Source organism: Delphinus delphis, chromosome 2, assembly GCF_949987515.2.
Source record: "Delphinus delphis chromosome 2, mDelDel1.2, whole genome shotgun sequence".
Lineage (NCBI taxonomy): Eukaryota > Metazoa > Chordata > Mammalia > Artiodactyla > Delphinidae > Delphinus > Delphinus delphis.
The window spans coordinates 25,672,854-25,693,512 of NC_082684.1; the positions used below are offsets into that span (position 1 = coordinate 25,672,854).

Genomic DNA, 20,659 nt, shown 5'->3' on the forward strand with positions numbered 1-20,659 from the left:
TGTCTGCACCAGTGAAAACAAAGTAGTTCATGGTCATTTCTTTTTCCTTAGATTTGTTCCCGATAAGGAGTTTTCTGGTTCAGACCGTAGACAAAGAGGCCGAGAAGGACCAGTTCAGTTTGAGGAGGATCCTTTTGGTTTGGACAAATTTTTGGAAGAAGCCAAACAGCACGGTGGCTCTAAAAGACCCTCAGATAGCAGCCGCCCCAAGGAACATGAGCACGAAGGCAAGAAGAGGAGAAAGGAGTAGATACTTTCTTCAGAGTGAATGAACTATTATTCATAACCCTAATGATGAAAGTCATATAGGGGTACACTTTGTAAATGGCCAGGATGAAAACAAAATCTGGGTGTCAGAGCCCAGCACTACTTTTTATTATAGGAGAAAGGGGGGGATGGAAAAATTCTACTTTGAATTATTTAGTTTTTTTTAAAGAGTGGGTTGTGTTTGTGCTTTCTCCCACCTTTTGGCATTTACAGAACATACTGCCCCACACATGAAATTAAGGCCACTTCCCTTTCGAGTGACATTAGTACTTTGGGGTTAATATTTTGTCTAAGAATGACTGCTTACAAATAAAGTTAGCCCAACCACAGTGCGTAGAAAGAAGGATGTTCACATATTGGAAGTGTCCTGCCAAATGATGTTGGCCCCTGTTGTGCTCTGTTTTAATTTGGAGTGGGGAAAGTAAGCTCTTGCTTGGTGCAACTATCTGTTTCCAATAAAAACATTTAGACAGAATTTCCAGTTTTGTTTACTTTATTTAATAGGCAGTGATGTTCTCAAAAATCTCTCTCTTCATCAGATGTTTGGTCCCCTTGCAAAGCTTTGGGTTTTTGAGCTTGAACATGGAGCTGGGAAAAAAAAGCAATCACATAATAAGCACTCTAAGGAAAGGCAATGTCTGCAAAAACATTAAAACTGAAAACTGTTGTTTTATTAGGGAGTCAGCACCAGGAAGTCAAAGGATGTTATTTGTTCCTTGTACTTAAGACTCTCTGAACTTCAATTAAAAATTGTAAATCAGTCTGGCCCAAGATCACACAGTAAGTGGAAAAGCCAGGATTTCAACCAGGGTCTCCCTGCCGTTTCCACCGTTCTGTGTTGCATATACCTTGCTAACCATTAAAGTGTCTTCTTGTACTTCCCTTTCCAGACCTTTTAGAACTGGGCATTCTCCCACCACCACCATTCTTTAACAAACATTAAATTACACATCTTCCAAAGTCCCTGTCATTTCACACTTCTGACCTATTTAACTGATATACAGAAAGCTCATGACATGATACAGAAAAATATTTACCTTTACTCCATCAATAACATGATTTTCCTGTTGTAGTGCATTGTGAAGTTCTTCTTCTGAAGAAAATTGAATCCAACCCATACCTCTGTGAAAGCCAGTCTCTTTGTCCTAAAAATTCAAAATTTAGGAAGAGATTAATAATCATGAACTTGAGAAAGTTTCCAGGAGTTCCAAATCAAACTACCAACTTTTTCATCTGCCAAAATGGAGTAAAACACATTTTAATAAATATAAAAAACCCTGCTTTAATACAAATACTCTCCTATTTACCCAAAGCTTAATCTCTTAATCATAACACTCTCTCTGCTTCTCTACCGCCACTGGAGAAATAAAATATGAGTAAAGAGCTTTCTCTGTCATTCTAGATATAAACCATTAACAGCAACAGTCAAGCGAAATTTTGATCACATAAAGAAGTACTCTTCCTGTTTCTAACTTCTTCACTTCTAGAAACTAGAAAATTAACCCTTAAGACCTAGGTGCATTTCTAGTAATTTCTGAGATTAACTACCCTCATCACAACTACCATCATTATCATCACATGCTCCTAATGAAAAAGGGGAAAAAAGTTACCCTTATTTACCTAGTTCTAGACTTCTGGTTAATTTAAGCAGTTCTGCTACCTCCCTTTGTGCAAAAGACAGAGTGCTTATCATTCAACCTATACATCAGATTCTATATGTCTTATACATCAGAGATTCTAGTGTGCTTAGACGTACCCCACCTAGTCCTCCAGCCCTTCTATGTAAAAAAGGCCAAGATGTCTATTCACTCAATGTACATCATCAGTCTTGTTACAAAGTTATGTTGTGCTCTGCCCCCAAAAACACATTCTTGGAAATTGCCCCCATATACCTGGAAGGTAAGTTTATAAGTATTAACCTAGAACACAGGAAAAGTTTCTGTTAATGTCCCAGTGATTCACTCCTTACCTGAGATAGGACGATTTCTAAAGCACTCTACTCCAGGTGGCCATTTCCATTTGTAAAGGCATTAACATTTTTGTGCTAAAATTTAGATACTATGTATCTAAAATTGGAACCTGCATTTCTAACTTGAGTACAATGAACTTGTTACTAGAAACTAATTTTCTTCCTGTTACACATTACTTAATTTTCCCAAGAATCAAAACCTCATGTTTAAATCTAAAATCTGTTAACTCTGGCTCCTAAATTCTTTTAAGAGGGAAATGGCAACCAAGAAAAATGTTACCTTTTGGAGAAACTTTATTTTTTAATATTTTTATTTATTTTTTGGCCACGTGGCATGTGGGATCTTGGTTCCCCAACTAGGGATCGAACCCTTTGCCCCCTGCAGTAGAAGCACGGAGTCCTAACCACTGGACTGCCAGGGAATTCCCAAGAAACATTTTTTTTAATGCTCTTCAAAAAAATACAAAGTTCATCACTTTTTTTGGGGGGGAGGGTACACGGACCTCTCACTGTTGTGACCTCTCCCGTTGCGGAGCACAGGCTCCAGACGCGCAGGCTCAGCGGCCATGGCTCAAGGGCCCAGCCGCTCCGCAGCATGTGGGATCTTCCTGGACGTGTCCCCTGCATTGGCAGGTGGACTCTCAACCACTGTGCCACCAGAGAAGCCCAATTTCATACACTTTTAAAACTATTTTTTATGCTTACAGATTTTCATGTCTGTAATACGCATGCTCATTTTTTTAATCAACTATAAATCCCATTGTATCAATGAATTAGTATCTATTTAACCAACCCCACTGATGAACACTTAGATTTTCCAATTATGATATTATTAAACAATGCTGTTTTGAACATTCTTGACCTCACATTTCTGTAGAATAAATTCCTAGAAATGGAACTGCTAGATCAAAGGCAAATTCTTACTGTTAATAGATTTTGCCAAATTACCCTTCAGTGAAGGTATCAGTTAACTTCTCAACAATTTCAGTACCAGTTTCCCTACACCTTTACTAGCACTGGATATGCGTAATCTGTTAGATCTTTGTAAGGCAAGTAACGTTTAACCAAGCGTTAAGAATTTAAGTTGATACTTTACCACAGCCTTTTCAGTGCCACGAGAAAAAAAGCAGTTTTAGTGAAGCATGTGTAAATCTGTGTATTCACATCACACACCCCAAAAAACAGTAATCTAGAGTCCACAGAAAAAGACAGCCCAGGATAAAGTAGAACAAATCTATAGATTGATTTTTTTAAGACTTTTTTTTGGAATTAAAGGACTCCATTACTTTTTTTTAACTTATTTACTTATTTATGCCATACCCCGAGGCTTGTGGGATCTTAGTTCCCCCACCAGGGATTGAACCCACGCCCTCCACAGTGAGAGCACAGAGTCCTTACCACTGGACCGCCAGGGAATTCCCTATAGATTGATTTCTGAACCCTCATGAGGAGGCAAAGAAAATGTAACAAATAGAAACACACACAAAAAGCACTCAACTCAATGAGGATAAAGGTTAAAATATTCTCCACCAGTTAGTTTTATGATAAAATTATCCTCTACTCTCTGAAGTCCTTATTACAACACTGTAATAGACAAAATTCCAAAACAGCCCCAAGATCTCCATGTGTCCCACCATGTTGACCCTGTATAATCTCTCCCCTTGAATGTGGGCAAGGCCTATGACACGCTTCTAACCATAAGAATATAGCAAAAGTGATGGGATATTGCTCCCTTGATCAGGTTATACAGCAAGGATGATGGCGTGTCACTCCAAAGACTACATTATAAAACTATCTTACCAGACCAGAGAAACTCCCTTGCTGACTTTGAAGCAAGCTGCCACATGGGAGAGAAGCTGGCTAACAAGGAACTGCAGGCAGTTCCTAGGAGCTGAGAGCAGCCTCCAGCTGAAAGCCAGGAAGATAGCAGACACCCCACTCCTACAGCTGAAAGACTGATTCTACCAACAACCTAAGGGAGCTTGGAAATCAATCGTTCCCAGTTGAGCCTCTGATGAGACTGCAGCTCCAGCTGACACCTGATCACAGCTACGTGAAACTCTGAATAGAGGACCCAGCAAAGCTATGCCTGGACTCCTGATCTGTACAAACTGTGAGATAATGTATGTGTGTTGTTTTGAGCCATTAAGTTTGTCATAATTTTATGCAACAATAAAAAACTAACACAAATACCTCAAATACCTAGGATAAGGTTTATTTTTTTAAAGCAGTATCACCCATAATTTAATCAACAAAGACTGAACAGCTTCACTTCATTACAAATTGTATAAATTGATGCTTTCACACAAAAAAATCAAGAATTAGAGGATAACATTATTACTTTTTTTAAAAAAGATAATACTCACAAAAGGAACAGTGCACTTTCGTACATGGCCAAATTGTGAAAAGTGTTCTCTCAGTTCACCTGTGTAAGAAGAGAAAACTATTAAGAGTTGTTAATTTTGTATCCTCCATCCTAGATTGATATAGAAACCAAAAGGGCTCCTAGAGCTCCCAAACTTCTTGTGAACGGGAGTTACTTTGTATTCCCTTGAAGCCTTAAGATCTAGGAAATAGCTATGGTATTGATTATAAAATTGTAATGTACTAGATTTGGGAAGGTGATGAGGTGGGAACAATGGACAGATAAATTGCTGAGTTGACTGTAATCTTCATCCCCAGCAAATACTGAGTGTCTTCACCACACCAGGTACTGTGCTAAACGCATGGATTATAATCCCTCAGAAGATTACACAGAAGACAGAAAAACAATTACAGTACAGCATGTTGTTAGCTATATTAGAGATTTCCAAATAAAATCTCAATTTACCTGCCTTTCATTATTTACAGTTTACATTGGGTTATATCGTTGTTACTCTTAAGTTTGTTGAGTCGACCCTACCTATCCTTCCTGCCTTACTTCCCATTGCATGCCCATAGTTACTTTCTAGTACAACAAATGAAAATCTGTGTATCTGTCCTGTGGATTCCTGTCTTTGCCTGCTGTTCTTTCCCTTTAACATGTAGTAATCCAATCTCCTTTTGCCTAAATTGTATCTATCCTTCAAGACCCAGGCCAAAAACATTCACAGATTTTATTGGGCTCCTACCGCAAAACAAGACAACATACTAACCCTGTGAGGCCTCAAAGATGAATAGTGGATTATTTTAAAGATCAAAAACTACATGATCGGCGTGCCCGCGTCCAGGAAGTGTGGGGTGACGCTGTAAACGCTGGGGTGAGAGACTAATGTGTGGAAACTCTGCACGCCGCACCTGCTGCAGTAGCTGTGCAGGGCTGGGTGGATGCGGGATCCGTACGTCATGATACTCTCGGCGCCCAGGAAGAGCGTGAAGCGTGAGACTGGGACGAGGAAGTGTGGGTGCTACTTTTCCTGCACAGCCTGCAGCTGCAAACCAGAACTCACAGGTTTGCAGAGGCCCAGGCTCAAATTTAACCGTGCAGCAGTGGCTCACCCCCAGTGTAGTTCACCAGGCCTGGGGACTCGAAGGTGTCCAACAAACTTGGCCGTATGCATGCAGCTGAGGGCTCACAGCTTCCCTAATGTCTCCAGCACTCTGGCTGCGCGCCCAGGTGTATCTCATTGAAGGGGACACGGAGGGCGCCGGCAGCTTCGGGGCTCGCTGCACACCTTTGGAGCCCGCCTCCCCCAGAGCGTCTGCTGAATCCTTACCAGATCCCACCTGGCCGCCGCTGGCCTCCTCCCCGCCGCGTGGCTGCCCACCCGGACTTGGATAAGTGGGTACCGCGTGTCCCTGACCGGATGGCTGCGCAGATGGCGGCAGGATCCCCGGTTTCCTTTTGGCCCCGAAGCTGAACGTTCGCGCTGCTCCTCACTCTGCCCAAAGTGCCTGCAGCCTTCAAGTGTGTGCCCACCGCCCTTGGTTTCCCAGTAAGTTACTGAGCAGCCTCACTGCATCAGCCCGACCGACCACTTGTACTGTGAAGAGACCCTTCCCTGGCCCTGTGAAACAGCCTTTATTGGCCTGCGACGCTGGCTGAGCCCATCAGCTGCTCCTTTTCCTAACTACTGTTTGTTGTTGACGCAAACCAGCAGCCTAACCTTAAAATACTGAAACACTGAAAATACTGCTGACCTTTTAGCTAGCAGGTAGCAGCAGGCAGAAGAGTTCAAAATAAGCATTGTTGAGGCGCAGTCCGCTTGCGCCCCGAGCCGCGCACGCGCGGTGACGGTAAAATGGTGGAGTTGGTACCTTTTGCGGTTCCCATCGCGGGTGACAAAACCTTGCTGGTGTGCTGAGCTCTGGACCCACGGCCGAGGCCTTGTAATCTTCTCCCAGTTTGGCCTTCTGTATTCGGTCCGAGTCTTCCCAAACGCAGCAGTGGCCGGTCCTGGGTTCTATGCCATCATCAAGTTTTATTCAGCAAGGGATGCCCACAGAGCCCAAAAGCCATGCGTCCAGAAGCAACTTTTTCAGACATCTCCAGTGAAGGTTCGTCTCGGCACCAGACATAAGGCGGTTCAACATAATACGCCTACCCTAAACAGCTCCAGATGCCAAGAATTGGCAAATTACTACTTTGGTTTCAATGGGTGGTCAAAAAGGATCATCAAGAGGTGGTGTTGCCCTCCCACGAGTGCAGGAGTCCCGAAGTTGGCATGGCTGAGGAACCTTTGGATAACTTGCAGGAAGGGTCATTATCATTCCTTATGAAAAGGAAGGTAACCCAGAAGGTTGCTGTTCAGAAGGCTATGAGAGATGCATTCCAGAAACTGCTGACTGTGGTTTTAGCAAGTGGTAAAATAGCTGTGGCATATAGACGGTGTGAAGAGGTCACAGATGCTAGAACCGAAGAGGAACTACAGGATTTAATTCAAGTATGTGGAGATAAAAACTCAAGGGGTACACAGCCAGTGTAGCCATAATTCAAAACAACCAGCAGGATTTGGAAGACTTTGGCATGTCTACTCAGCTCTGTCATCCTTCGGAAAAGGTGAAACTCTGAAACTGCTTTGGAGGCAGGGAATTTCTAGGACTTTTCCAAGTCCCGAGCCTTGTCTCTGGCCCCTTATTTGAAGTTTGGAGAGCAGGATTGAGGGCCATCAGTGTACGTCTACAGTTGTGGACACAGGAGAAGACACAGGCCTTTTAGAACTCCCCTCTAATAGAATTGCAGGGATTTGGGAAGAAAGTAACTATGGCCTTAAGTGTGATTATGCTACAGTGTTTAAAAACTATTCATGCCTTTCAAGTAACGTATATTACCCAGATCTCAGCATCTCATATATATCTTGTGTTAAATATTTTGCCGAAGAACCTTTCTGTAAACCAATTATATGGATGCCTCAAATTAGGGATTAAGTTGTCAACGTAATTTCTAAAAGAAAACATTAACGTACTGCATATAGGATTTTTATTAAAAAGGAGCAAAAAATGTGTTTCATGTCATTGAGAGCTTAATTTGGGGCTAGATTTCTGATTATTTAACTCACCCCAGTGTTGCAAAGTTTGTTTCGAAGGGAAGAAAGTAGAGAAAGAAAAGGTGGTTATGTTCTGAAAAATGTAAAAATTTTGAAAGTTTTTCCTGTACAATATAATTATTTTAATTCAATTTAAATCAGTCAAGGAAACTTCAGACGTATCCATGTTTGGGCTTTAAGAAGTTTAGCTTCCTGTGAAATGTGAGAGGAAAGGATTCCGTATTGATGATACTAAAGATTTCGGAAACCTGATTATAACAACAGATCCTTTCCTAAATGAGGCCAATTTTGGAATCAGTTCCATTTAGAAACCATTATGTGCTAGGCACTGGAAATAAGATGAAGCTCCTTCTCTCTTGGAGTTTAGGTGTTAAAGGTGTACCAGACAATTAAAAAGGACTAAAATTAAATAGATTATGAAAAGGACTGTGAAGAAAGTAAATAGGGTGCTAGTTACAGTATTTCAAGAAAATTGCTTAACATGCTGACTTTAACATTCTAAGTGTCTTCTCCATGTGTGCACACAGGGTAGACCTCTGAAAAGTGACACTGTAGTTTTTTCTAGGTTAATGGCTCTGTTGAGACAAGGTGGGATGTGGGAAGTTTGCCCATGCTAATTTAACGGCCATTCACTTGCTTTTAGACTCTCTTTCCCAGAATGAATTGCTCACCTGCCCCAAACCCCTTCTACAGAAGTTCTGGAGTCATCACTGATTCAGTGGTAACCCCTAATAACAGAGTGGTGAATTAATAACGAGACGTGAATACTGAGAGTTTGGAGGAAATGGCAACATTTTATTTTATTGTTTTTTATTTTTTTAACATCTTTTTTGGAATATATTTGCTTTACAATGGTGTGTTAGTTTCTGTTTTATAACAAAGTAAATCAGTTATACATATAAAAAAAATAAGCATTGTTCACCTAGCAGAGTCAAACTGAGGCACACACAGACCTTCCGGGATGTGAGTGTGTAGTGTGTGAGTAGCTGTGCTGAAGTTGGGAGTAGTAAAGGTGATGACCCACAATACTATGTTAAAACACACCAGTGGATCCATAGAGAAACTGGATGTTAACCTCAATATAGGACAAAAAGTCACTTATTTAAATTTGTTCTCTAAGAACAGGAAGTAAAAGAAGAAACAATACATTAATTTGTCCATCTCTACCAAGAACAAATTAACAGCTCTGGGAAGCATAGATAGGAAGCTGAACCGTTCTCTGGAGATTGATGTGATCATTGGGCATGGCCAGAGGAGAGACCCCACAAAATGAACATAGATCCTCTTCCCTGAGGTGTAACAGTTAAACAGTGAGGAGTTTTCAAAAAATTGCTTCCTGAATTAGGTAGTGACATCTACACATATTGGCTGCAACCAGAGATGTACAAATCCACCCACAATCTAAATTCAGTCATTCTTAACATTTTGTCATATACACATATCTATATGCATGCATATATATGTAGTTTTTCAAAAACATTTTAAGTAAGATACACACATCAGTGCCATTACGTCTCTCAATACTTCAGCACTCCTGTCCTAGGAATAAAGACATAATTTATAGCCACAATATCATTATCACACAAGTCAATGATAATTTCCTAATTTCATCTAACTCCCAGTGTAATAGGGAAGAACTTTTGTATTCTATGACAAGTTAATCACTAAAGGGATGTTGCCTATAAAGCTTAAATTATACATAATGGGGCTTCCCTGGTAGCCCAGTGGTTGAGAATCTGCCTGCTAATGCAGGGGACACGGGTTCGAGCCCTGGTCTGGGAGGATCCCACATGCCGCGGAGCAACTAGGCCCGTGAGCCACAACTACTGAGCCTGTGCTCCGCAACAAGAGAGGCTGCGATAGTGAGAGGCCCACGCACCGCTATGAAGAGTGGCCCCCACTTGCCACAACTAGAGATAGCTCTCGCATAGAAACAAAGACCCAACACAGCAAAATAATTAATTAATCAATTAATTAACTCCTACCCCAACATCTTCTTTAAAAAAAAAAAAATTATACATAATGGCCCACCTCTGGGAACCCTGCCTCCCTGGTAATGAGTGTTAAGCTAAAATACCTTTGTTTAGCTCATAGGAAATGTCCGGACCAGGCCCACCTGTGAATGGCTGTTCCAAAGAAGAAATTAACACATCCCCTCCAGAGTCTGGCTGGAACCAGGGGTTTACCCGCTTCCCTTTCAGCATAAAAGAAGCCTGAATTTTAACTCAGGGAAGGTGTTTCTTTGGAACACTAGTCCACCGTCTTCTTGGTCTGCTGGCTTTCCGAATAAAGCTGCTATTCTTTGCCCCACCCAACAACTCATCTCTCAATTTACTGGCCTGTTGTGCAGTGAGTAGCACAAGCTTGGACTTGGTAACACCAGTATATATTTTAAACTTCCAAATTGTTTCCTAAATGTGTTTTTAAAATGTCCCCCCTCAACACAGGATCTATTAAAAATCACACATTAAATTTGAAAAAAACAAAAAACTACATGATCGCTTTCTCTTCTGTACTACAGTGCTTGTACTTTCACTGATTTACATTTCATGTTACCTGTTTCACCACCTTAGTTCATTTAAACCTCACTGGTTCAAAAACTGCCTATATTTGTTGTTTGTAAGTCTCCTCACCCCCACCACTATACCATAAGCTTGCCAAGTGTTTAGTCCACTATGTCCACAGTGATTGGTACACAACAGGGCAATATTTGCTGAATGAATAAATAAATGTCCAGTAATCCTTCAACCAGCCACAGGGGCTAAATTTCTGTAGTGCTCTAATAGTTCATCAAACCAGTTGGCAAGATCAGGCTCTCACACAGAACATATTACTGGAGGATAAACAAAATAGTTTTAAACCAGGTATTAAAAGTTCTAGAAAACATTCACTTCCAAAACAAACTAGCTCTAGAAAGTAACCCTTTTCCCAAATTACCTACAACTGTTATGGAAAAACAGCTGCAAACACCAAGAACAATGCCTACCACATAACAGATACTCCTTAAACATCTGCTGAATGAATGAACTGAGAGAGACTGTAGTCAAGGTCATATTTTATACACTCTTTAAGGATCTTGAGCAAGTCCATTATGGTCTGGAAACGCATCTGCAAGATGCTTGCAGAAACCCCTTGGCCTTTCCAGTTTCACAGGGCCTAAAGCAAGACATTCTGCTGGGTGTGGTCTGAGAAGGTGGGGCACAAACTGATCTATTTCCCATTCTACTACCCACACTCATTCCATTCCTTGTTTAAGGGAGCTGACCTGAAACCTGAATGTCTGCAAAAGTGACCACGGATTTTTAAAGTTTTGTAAGCATATGTAAAAACCTTAACTCAAAACTGCAGCTGACAAAAATCAACGTTGGTGAGAGATTTCAGTACTGATTACTCCCAGCCCTCTATCTCCAACCTAGGCCTCTCCCATGAGCTTCAATTTTTGTAATCATGAAAACAACTATCATTTATTGAGTATTTATTCTGTATTGAGCACAAGTCTAAGCAGTTTACATATAAATTCATTTAATCCAATCAACAATCCTAGGAGGAAGTTATTATTGACTCCATTTTGTAGATGGTGAAACTGAGGCACGGTAGTGAGCCCTTTTCCCCAGTTACTTCCGTTAGTCAGGTTACACAACTACCAAATGGCCAAGCTGGAACTCTAACCCAAGGAGTACGGCTTCAGAGTGCATTTCTCCATCGATACACACCGTCCTCTGTCCAACTAACGGAGACCTCACAGGTTTTTCAAACTAAACACATTTAAACTTTACTCCTCATCTTCTTTCGATGTGCTTCTCCTACATTCTAACCACGAAATTCACCAACGCTAAAAACCTGTAAGTCATTCCACCCTTTCCCCCATCCGTACTCTTCCCCCATTCAAGCCATCTGTCGATTTTGTTTGGTTAACATAAGTGAATCTGACCCTTCCTTCTATCACTACCCTGAAATCCTCACTTTTGAACTATATCACTGAAACTACTTTTGCCACTTTGAATCCATCCTCCACCCTGCCGTCAAAATAACCCCTTCTAAATCGTTAGTCTTAAATTTCCAAGTAACTAAACCTTTAAACTCCGAAAGGCTAGAGACCGTGAATACGTGCCCCAAAACCTCAAGGGGCATCCCTACACGGCTAATTGCAAACAAACTTTTTTTCTACTCAGTGGCTTGCTCAGAAGCATACTCAGCCGCCTTAATCCAACCGCCACGCTGATTTAAGTGCTCCGCAGAAAGCAAGGTTTTTCAGGATTGCTTGGACCTAAAACTTCCGCCCTTACTACATCTGCAACTCACTCGAGGCCGCGGTCCATGGAATTTTTCTGACAAACGCAACCGGCCGGCGGATATTCGTACGCAGTGCGACCGCTCTCCTCGCTGCCGAAGCCGCCATCTTCAGAATGAGAGCCCTCCAGTGACCTGAGGTCACGACCCCGGAAGAACTTGCCTGATCGGGAGCACAGAAATCAGCTTCCGGGTCAAAGGAGGCCGGGCAGCGAGATGGGGGAGATGGGGAAGATGGCGGTCGCCGTGGGCTCTGTGGCGACGCTGGCGGCGGAGCCTGGGGAGGACGCCTTTCGGAAGCTTTTCCGCTTCTACCGGCAGAGCCGCCCCGGGACCGTAGACCTGGGAGGGGTCATCGACTTCTCGGTAGCCCACGCAGCCCGCGGCACGGGGCCTGGTGCCCACAAGGTACGGAGAGAGGAGCGGCGCGCACCTCCCCGTCGCCACGCCTCGCTTCTTGGAGAGGTTTCAGTGTTCTCCTATCCTCTTTTCGCTTCCAGACTGATGGTTATTGAGCGATCCCCGCCTTCCATGGGTGCACAGTTGAACTGCCCAGAAAGTATCACACTTTGGCGATGAAGGGCTCTATTGACCATTTTTCCACGCAGCTATTCCTGGCTGCGGCCTCGGTCAAAAAATGCTTGGGAATTGGTGTTTATTACTTACATTAACTGTCCATTTGAATTTGCACCTAGATTTGTGTGAAAACCCGTAAATCGTGTTCGCAGACGTTACGGTAGCGTTCTACAGCTTGAAACCAGTTACCCGAGTCTTCCTAGAAGCCGTTGTCCATAAAAGGGCCTGTCTTCTCTGGGACTTTTAGAAAGAGGGCATTGAAAGATTCTGAGATAATCCCTCCAGGTTGAAAGTAAAGGGCAACTGAATCCAAGCACTATACATTATTTCTACCTTATTTCTGCATTATTCCTCATGGAAATTGAAGAAAACATGGGGAGAGGGGGGGGGGACGCAGGGAGAATCACAACTATAACGTATGTTTCTTTTCAGTCGCTTTAACACTGAAGATAGATCCCTAATTTGCCATTGGTGTTGTCCACAGATGGCTGGTTGAGGCATTCTTTTCAAGCTTAGTAATAGATCTCAATAAAATTGGAATACTATAGTAACATCGTATTTATCTAGAACTCAGCTTCTTAGAAACTTCATTTGTTAGCAGAGATGGTCTTAGAGTTGTCAAAATAACATAGAGAAAGTCCAGGAATAGTGTACTTGGCTCATGGAAGAACCCCTCAGACTTTCATTCAACTCCTTTTGCCCATATTTTACTGTAATACTTACATAATTTTAAAATGTAAGCCACCTGAGAAGGGGACATTGTATCTGGCACAGTACCTAAAACAGTAAGTACACAGTAAATGCACTATTTATTTAGTACATAAAAACATGGGTAGTATTTCATTCTCCAGCTCAAAACAGATTGAAAGTAGCAAATTAGAGAAGAAGAAAGTTGCTATTAATAAGACAGCAGATGAGAGCAGAGGAGAAAGTGATGGCTAACAGTCTGACAAGGGAGGAAGCAGACAAACTTTAAAAGGCTGAGAGGTTTGATTCAGCTTAGAATATGATAGATTAGGTCCACAGACTTCTTTCCAGTTTGAGGGTGTTGCTTAATTACAGTGCAGTATTAAGTAAGATCTATTTAAGAAATCATTATGAAATGTTTGAAATAAAAACATTCTGTTCTCTGGGTACTAGAAAGAGTTAGGTGGTCAGGACTCTCAGAGGGTTTCAGATAGCCATTTCATTATAGAGACTGGGTATACAGCAGCCACTTGTTGGTGGTTTGTCTGGAAATCTACACTCTTGGCAAAGTTAATAGATTAAGAGATCATCATATCTTTTGGGGAGAGAACATTGGAGGTATTCTAAGGCAAGCCAGACCCTAAGTTTATTACTAATGTAAGAATAGTTTGGTTTTTTTTTAAATATCCTTAGTTACTTTAGTGACTGAATATGGGATTTCTCAACTAGTTTAATGAGCCATCCATAAGATACTCTTAAATGCAAAGAAACCTTCATAGGCCCCTTAAAAGCTTAATTTTTAAGTAACTAATAAAGACAAAAAGTTACAAGTTTCATTTTGAAGCTCCATCTAAGAGAGCAAATATTGTACTTCTAGCAAACAGGATTCCCAATGTTTTATTGAACCATTTTTTCTGAGTGGTTTGAGCACTCACCCTCCCCAGCCTGGTGTTCCTCATAGCTCTGTTTAAGCACCATCTGTGTACAAGTTCCTCAGGAGCATTACTGTTAGCCCTAACCGAAGTAAATAGCATTGTGACTTAGAGTATTCCATATACCAAACACCTTTCATAATTCAGAGTCCTATAAGAAATCACAAAGGTGTGGTATCATAGGAAAAGATAGTCTTAAAGGCCAAAGTCAGTCTGCTGCTCATCACTACTTCAATTTTGTATAGCTCTGTTGTGTTTTTTAGTACATAGCTGAGGAAACTGAGGTTCTAAGAAGTTAAGTGACTTATCTGAGTCATGCATTAAGTAAGTGATAGAGCTAAGTTTAGTACCCCAAACTTAGGACTCCTAACTGCCCCATATCACAAATGCCTTTAGAGGTTTGAGATTCTCACAGTTAATCTGTAAAATAGCTCTAACCCACTGACTTCTGTTTCCTTCCTCTGCCAGGTGGTCAAATCTCACCTAAATGTGTCCTCAGTCAGTGACCATGATGCGTACAGAGCTGGACTTCAGCCCGTAAGCAAGTGGAGAGCCTACGGTCTCCAAGGCTATCCTGGTGAGTGCAGTTGAGCTCAGAAGGCAAAATCAATCATTTGTCTAATTTTGGAGGAGGAGTTATAATCAAGTAAATAGACAAAGAAGAAAACTAAACACACAAATGTTCCACTCCCAAACCCCTCCTGAATTCTGCCATGTCTAAGATTTCCATTTATTTGACATTCCCAAAGGATAGAACAGGAGTCAGTAATGCCTGCCTTATAGTGCAGAAAGTGACAAACCAGGTACGAATCAAATATTAGGGCACTGACTCTGGACTCCTTGCTGCAGCTCTGAACATCTACTCTGGCAAAAGAAGCACTTTGAATTGATAGAGTAACTCATAATGTTCATTCAAGTCGCATAATCCCTACATTCACGAATGGCGTAACAACTTAAAAATTGTTGCTATCATCAAGGCTGAATTTTTGAAAAGAGAATTGAGGTTAATGAGATCAAAAGTCCTAAAAGACTAAATAATCTAGAATTTTGAATTTTAGTGATATCAGGTAGTTCATTTTACAGGTAGAGAAATTAATGATGAAGAGTGGGTAATGTTATTAACCCTTTTTCTAGGCTCATGGGACCATTGTGTTGATAGATTAATTATCATGAATGATTTAGAAAATTTGTAAATGCCTTATTTGGCCGAACGATTTTATATTTGCATCCTGTTTCTAGAAGACATAAAGTTAACATTGCACTTGTGATTTCAAATATGGGTTAAAAGCAAGAAAAATTCCTTTAAAAAAATTAATTTTCGTTGTACCAAGGGCCAGGTCTGTGTTACAGTTATTAGTACATTATCAGCACTGAAGTATATGTTGATAACATTGGAAAGGGTAACAGCTTTAAAACTTTTATAAAAGGCCTTGTGCACTTTAGTTCTATATTAAAGAACTAAAGACCAGTTCTGTGTCTGAAGTCACAAAGAAAACAGTTGAATGGTGGCTTTTATATATGAAAGCATTGCTCTTCATGAGTTTGAGTAAATGAGGAGCATACATCACCAGTAGTGTTTTGTGCACCTTTTGTTCTTGAATGCTGCTCTTTACCTTTCAGGCCTTGCTCCTGTTTTCACGGCCATGTTTCTGTTGTGCCTTCTTCCCTTAACAGATTGTTCAGACTACAAAGTTATCAATCCCACTTCGGTTTTCTGTTGTCCAGATTGGAGTATACCTCATTTTATTGTGCTTCACAGATACTGTTTTTTGTTTGTTTGTTTTTCTTTTTTACAAACTGAAGGTTTTTGGCAACGCTGCATTAAGCAAGTCTGTCAGTGCCATTTTTCCAACAGCATTTGCTCACTTTGTGTCTCTGTCACATTTTGATAATTCTCGTAATATTTCAAACCCTCCACCAGCAAAAAAAGTTACAACTCATTAAAGGCTCAGATGATGGTTAGCATTTTTCAGCATTATTTTATATAATTAAAATAAATTAATTAAATTTTTAAATTAAAGTGTGTTCATTGTTTTTTTAGACATAATGCCATTGCACAGTTAATAGAGTACAGTAGAGCATAAGTATAAGTTTTATATGCACTGGGAAACAAAAAATTCATGTGACTTGCAATATTTGCTTTATTGCCGTGGTCTAGAACCAAAGTCACAGTATCTCTGAGGTATGATTGTACTTGCTATTTGAGGTTTCCTAGGACTTCACACTTAAGCCACATCATTTGAGTTGGTACCTCATTGTGTTATGTTTCCTGCCATTGTAAGCTGCATTTAATTGAAGTACAATGTCCAGAACATGGGAAAGGAGTCTCCTCTTACTCTGACTTGATCAGAAGGATTATGTTTACTTCCGGATCCTGCTTATTCTGAAGGAATCTGAGTATACCACAAGCTGTCCTTACAAGAGTGAGCAGGAAGGTGATGGGTCTGAAGACCAGAAGCTGAGCCTGGGGAAGAGTAGACCTGAGTGGGAACATGACAGCATCAAACATTTGAAAATTTGTTGTACACAAAAAGGGGTGGGAAGCAATGCATACTAGTGATTAAGGTCTGACACCAGACTACATGGCTTCACGTCCTGGTTCTGTCACTTCCTACTGTATGATCTTGGGCAAGTTTCTCAATCTCTCTTGGCCTCAGTTTCTGCATATGTAAAATGTGTCTAAAGGTAGTACCCACTTCATAAGATTAGGATTAAATGTGAGTGTACATGTAAAGTACTTAGGTCAGTGCCTTGCACATAGTAAATGTTCAGTAAATGTTAGCTACAGAGTTAGAGGCATTTATCAAGAAGAATTGACAACTGATTTGGGGTTGCTATATGTGTCGGGACCTGAGACCAATGCATGAAAAATTAAAAAGAGGCAAATTTTAACTCCATAAAAGGAAGACAACAGTTGTCTGGAATGGACTGCCTATAAAAGTATTCAGTTTCCTGTCACTGTTCAAACTTGAATTAGATCAGAAGTATTCTTCCTTTGATGTGATATCTTTGTGGGTATTACAATATTCTTATTTTGTGAAATAGTGGTGATAGCAGACAGTAGGTTATTGGAAATTTTTTTCATATTTTTTTTCTTTATAAATATTGGCAGTCCTGTTACTCCTAAATTACTTGGAGAATTTGACTAATACATGACATGCAGAAGTGGCCTCCACACTTATAAGTGAACGTCCATTCCTTCCTCCAATTTTAGAGGAAAAGGGATTGCTTCTGTTCAAAACCACTCCCTTCACCCTTTAATCCCACCTTCTTTTACCCCTTCCAGCTTTCAAGACCTTGCTGTGGTTCTTTCTTCTCTTCTGTTTTCAGCCAGTTCCTTTCTGCTGGCTCTTTGCTCATGTAAGCATGCTTAGGTCTTTCCAAACCCTAAAAACGATAAACTCCCACCTTGTTCTTCTGTGACTACTCCTCAGCCTTTGTTTCCTTTCACAGCCAGACTTCTAAAGGCATTATCTGTATAACCGTCTGTACTGTTCTATCTCCAGGTACTTAGGACAAAGTTTTTCATCTCCTTATCTCTAATTCTTAAGAAAGTACATATAGTGTATGTTTGTTGAATGTTTGATGAATGAATCCTTAACCATGCATAGGATTCCAGTTAAGTATTGTTATTCGTCTTTTACAGAGGAGAAATGGTTAGGTATTTGCATACTGAGCAGATGTGTATACCACCTTTCTTCCCTGTTATAGTGATCAAAGTTCAAAGGAAGCAGAAATCACACCAATTATTCTAACAGATGATTTTATATTAAAAAAATCATTAGCCAGATATTAGAAAACAAAAAAGGCAACACTGCGATATCACAAAAGTAGTAACTACAGGAAGCAGTTTCCACCTCTCTAAATGATACCTGGTGAAATTTGAGAGGTGACTTGTCAGTTTCAGTTCTGAAGTTTGCTTTGGAATAACACAATTGATAATTGTGTAGTATTTGTTTCTCTTGAGGATAACCCAAAAAACTAGAGATAATTGCATAGTGGTAGATGTCTAACATTCATCATCAAAACAGCTTTTATTAACTTGAAGGAACTCCTCTTCCTCTGAAATTAGAGAATAGGAATGAGAATATATGCTTATGTGTGGAAGCCACTGGAAGCATTAGCAAAAGGAGACACGGAATAAATAATAATGTAATGGGTATAAGGATGTCACCAAAAATACATGATCTGATTAACTGATGGAGGATTTCCTCCTCTTCTTTTTTTCTCATCCATCTTTTGTATAGGATTTATTTTTATCCCAAACCCCTTCCTCCCAGGTTACCAGTGGCACTGGGTGAAGCAGTGCCTTAAGTTATATTCTCAGAAACCTAATGTATGTAACCTGGACAAACATATGACTACAGAAGAGACCCAAGATTTGTGGGAACAGAGCAAAGAGTGTCTAAGGTAAGTCTTACCAGTCACAGTAAAGCATTTGTATTCAGCTCACGTCATCACAGATCTTTAAATGAACTACTCTATAATAGTTCAGTGAAAGTTACTAACATTTATTTTTCCTCATTTCCATTCAAATACAGCACAGTTATATTCTTTCCCCCAGGAACATTTGGACAGACACTTTGACAGTTATATTAAATTGAGGCCAACTTTAAAGATTTGCTTATCATATCTTAGATAATGAGTTCATCCTCAATCATCAGTGATCCATTTTCTTTTTTTTTTTTTTTTTTGCGGTACGCGGGCCTCTCACTGCTGTGGCCTCTCCCGTTGCGGAGCACAGGCTCCAGACACGCAGGCTCAGCAGCCATGGCTCACAGGCCCAGCCGCTCCGCGGCATGTGGGATCTTCCCCGACCGGGGCACGAACCCATGTCCCATGCATCGGCAGGCGGACTCTCAACCACTGCACCACGAGGGAAGCCCAGATTATCCATTTTCATTCGGCTTCAGCCCTTTTTTCTACCTAAAGTAGAAAAGACTTCAAAAGTCTTTTTTGAAGACTTACGGTATCCTGAAGAAAGTAACACTGAAAGCACTACTCTCCTAGATGAAGTCAGTGTTACTGCCTGTTTTACGGTAGGTCAGCTGTTGTTCGTGGAAACTAGTCCTTGTACCTTAATGTTGTTTCAGCATTTCATTCATTCTACAGATATATATTTTTAATTTATTTATTTTTATTTATTTTACTATCATTTGTATTTATTTAGTTATTTTTTGTCTTCATTGGGTCTTCGTTGTGGTGCACGGGCTTTCTCCAGTTGTCGCAAGCAGGGGCTTCTCTTCGTTGCGGCGCGCGGGCTTGTCATTACAGTGGCTTCTCTTGTTGTGGAGCACGGGCTCCAGGTGCACAGGCTTCAGTAGTTGTGGCACATGGGTTCAGTAGTTGTGGCTCGCAGGCTCTAGAGCACAGGCTCAGTAGTTGTGGCGCACAGGCTTAGTTGCTCTATGGCATGTGGGATCTTCTCGGACCAGGGCTCGAACCTGTGTCCCTTGCATTGGCAGGCAGATTCTTAACCACCGTGCCACCAGGGAAGGCCCTACAAATATTTTTTGAGGGTCAGTTATGTACCAGGTGTGATGCTAAGAGTTCAGTGATGTAAAGTACTAGTTCTAGCGTCAGATTGCCTGGGTTCAAATCCCAGTTCTGCCACTTACTAGCTTTGTTAACTTAAGCAGTTTCTTAACCTTTCTGTACCTCAGAGTCGTCTTTTCCTCATTTAATAGTGTGAGGATTAAACAAGATAATATGTGAGAAATCCTTAGAACATCCTGTTAAAACCATTATACCAGCTTTGTGTGGTCTGTTTGAACTTAAGTGGCTCTAATGGTATAGTTTTCAGAAACTATGTCATATTAATTCTAGCAGGGAAATAGACGATTTTCTTAAGTTGAAAGGAAAATGAAAATTAAATGCATTGGTTTTCCTTTAAAACCTTCTTGGTCTGTAGGTTATGTTATAGACAAGAGCAGTAAGGAAAATCCTGTTCTCAAGTGTATCTTCTGTAGAATTGAGAGCAAAGTAAAGGAAGATCATGGCTGAGTGAAATTAGTCAGAGAGGTTAGAGTTTGTTACTAAGCCAGCCTGTGTTTTCAAGTAATTGATTTTTTTGTTTCTGACAAATGACTCTGTAGAAATCCCAGTTGTCATTTTCTATAATAGCTCAGATGAATCTCTTTAATAAATCATCCTGTAAACAATGGTGAGATACCTTTTTTTTTGGTCTAATAAATTAGCAAAAAATGAAAAATGCTATGGTCATACCTTCTGTTGTCAAGGATTGGAAGAAACTGATATGCTCAGACATTGCTGGCAGCACTGAAAATCGATGAGGGACTAGTTCTCCTTCTGTCACTGTATAGAATGTGTGTTTCAGTTTCCTCATCTGGGAAACAAAGGGATTGGGCTGGATAAGCCATTCAAGGTGACTGAATCACGGTCAGAGTCACCTAGACAGTACATGCCAGTTCTCCGACTGTCCCAGAGCATATCAGAAAGGGAGAAGGTCTGTG

The 20,659-nt window shown here is 40.7% G+C and overlaps 3 protein-coding genes and 1 pseudogene across 4 annotated transcripts in view; 3 read left to right on the top strand and 1 right to left on the bottom strand.

Annotated features, from left to right (window-relative positions):
• The window catches only part of SNW1 (SNW domain containing 1), a 35,821-nt gene extending 35,079 nt beyond the window's left edge, over window positions 1–742 (top strand). The window contains exon 14 of the mRNA XM_060004113.1: window positions 52–742. Coding sequence (XP_059860096.1) covers window positions 52–250 — 199 coding nt within the window. The 3' untranslated portion in view covers window positions 251–742. The remainder of the gene's footprint in view (window positions 1–51) is intronic.
• SLIRP (SRA stem-loop interacting RNA binding protein) lies at window positions 724–12,131 on the bottom strand. Its single transcript, XM_060004114.1, has 4 exons — window positions 12,004–12,131; window positions 4,603–4,661; window positions 1,305–1,412; window positions 724–855 (listed from the first exon to the last, which is right to left on the bottom strand). The coding sequence occupies exons 1-4, from the start codon at window positions 12,098–12,100 to the stop codon at window positions 784–786; spliced, it is 336 nt and encodes a 111-aa protein (XP_059860097.1). The 5' UTR covers window positions 12,101–12,131; the 3' UTR covers window positions 724–783.
• LOC132419470 (RAD52 motif-containing protein 1-like) lies at window positions 6,457–7,255 on the top strand (annotated as a pseudogene).
• Window positions 12,132–12,207: 76 nt separating the features above from the next.
• The window catches only part of ALKBH1 (alkB homolog 1, histone H2A dioxygenase), a 36,275-nt gene continuing 27,823 nt past the window's right edge, over window positions 12,208–20,659 (top strand). The window contains exons 1-3 of one of the 2 annotated variants that reach the window (XM_060004115.1): window positions 12,208–12,399; window positions 14,655–14,763; window positions 18,434–18,596. In XM_060004115.1, the coding sequence (XP_059860098.1) occupies window positions 12,208–12,399; window positions 14,655–14,763; window positions 18,434–18,596 (464 nt within the window). The remainder of the gene's footprint in view (window positions 12,400–14,654; window positions 14,764–18,433; window positions 18,597–20,659) is intronic. The other variant, XM_060004116.1, reaches the window with a different exon arrangement.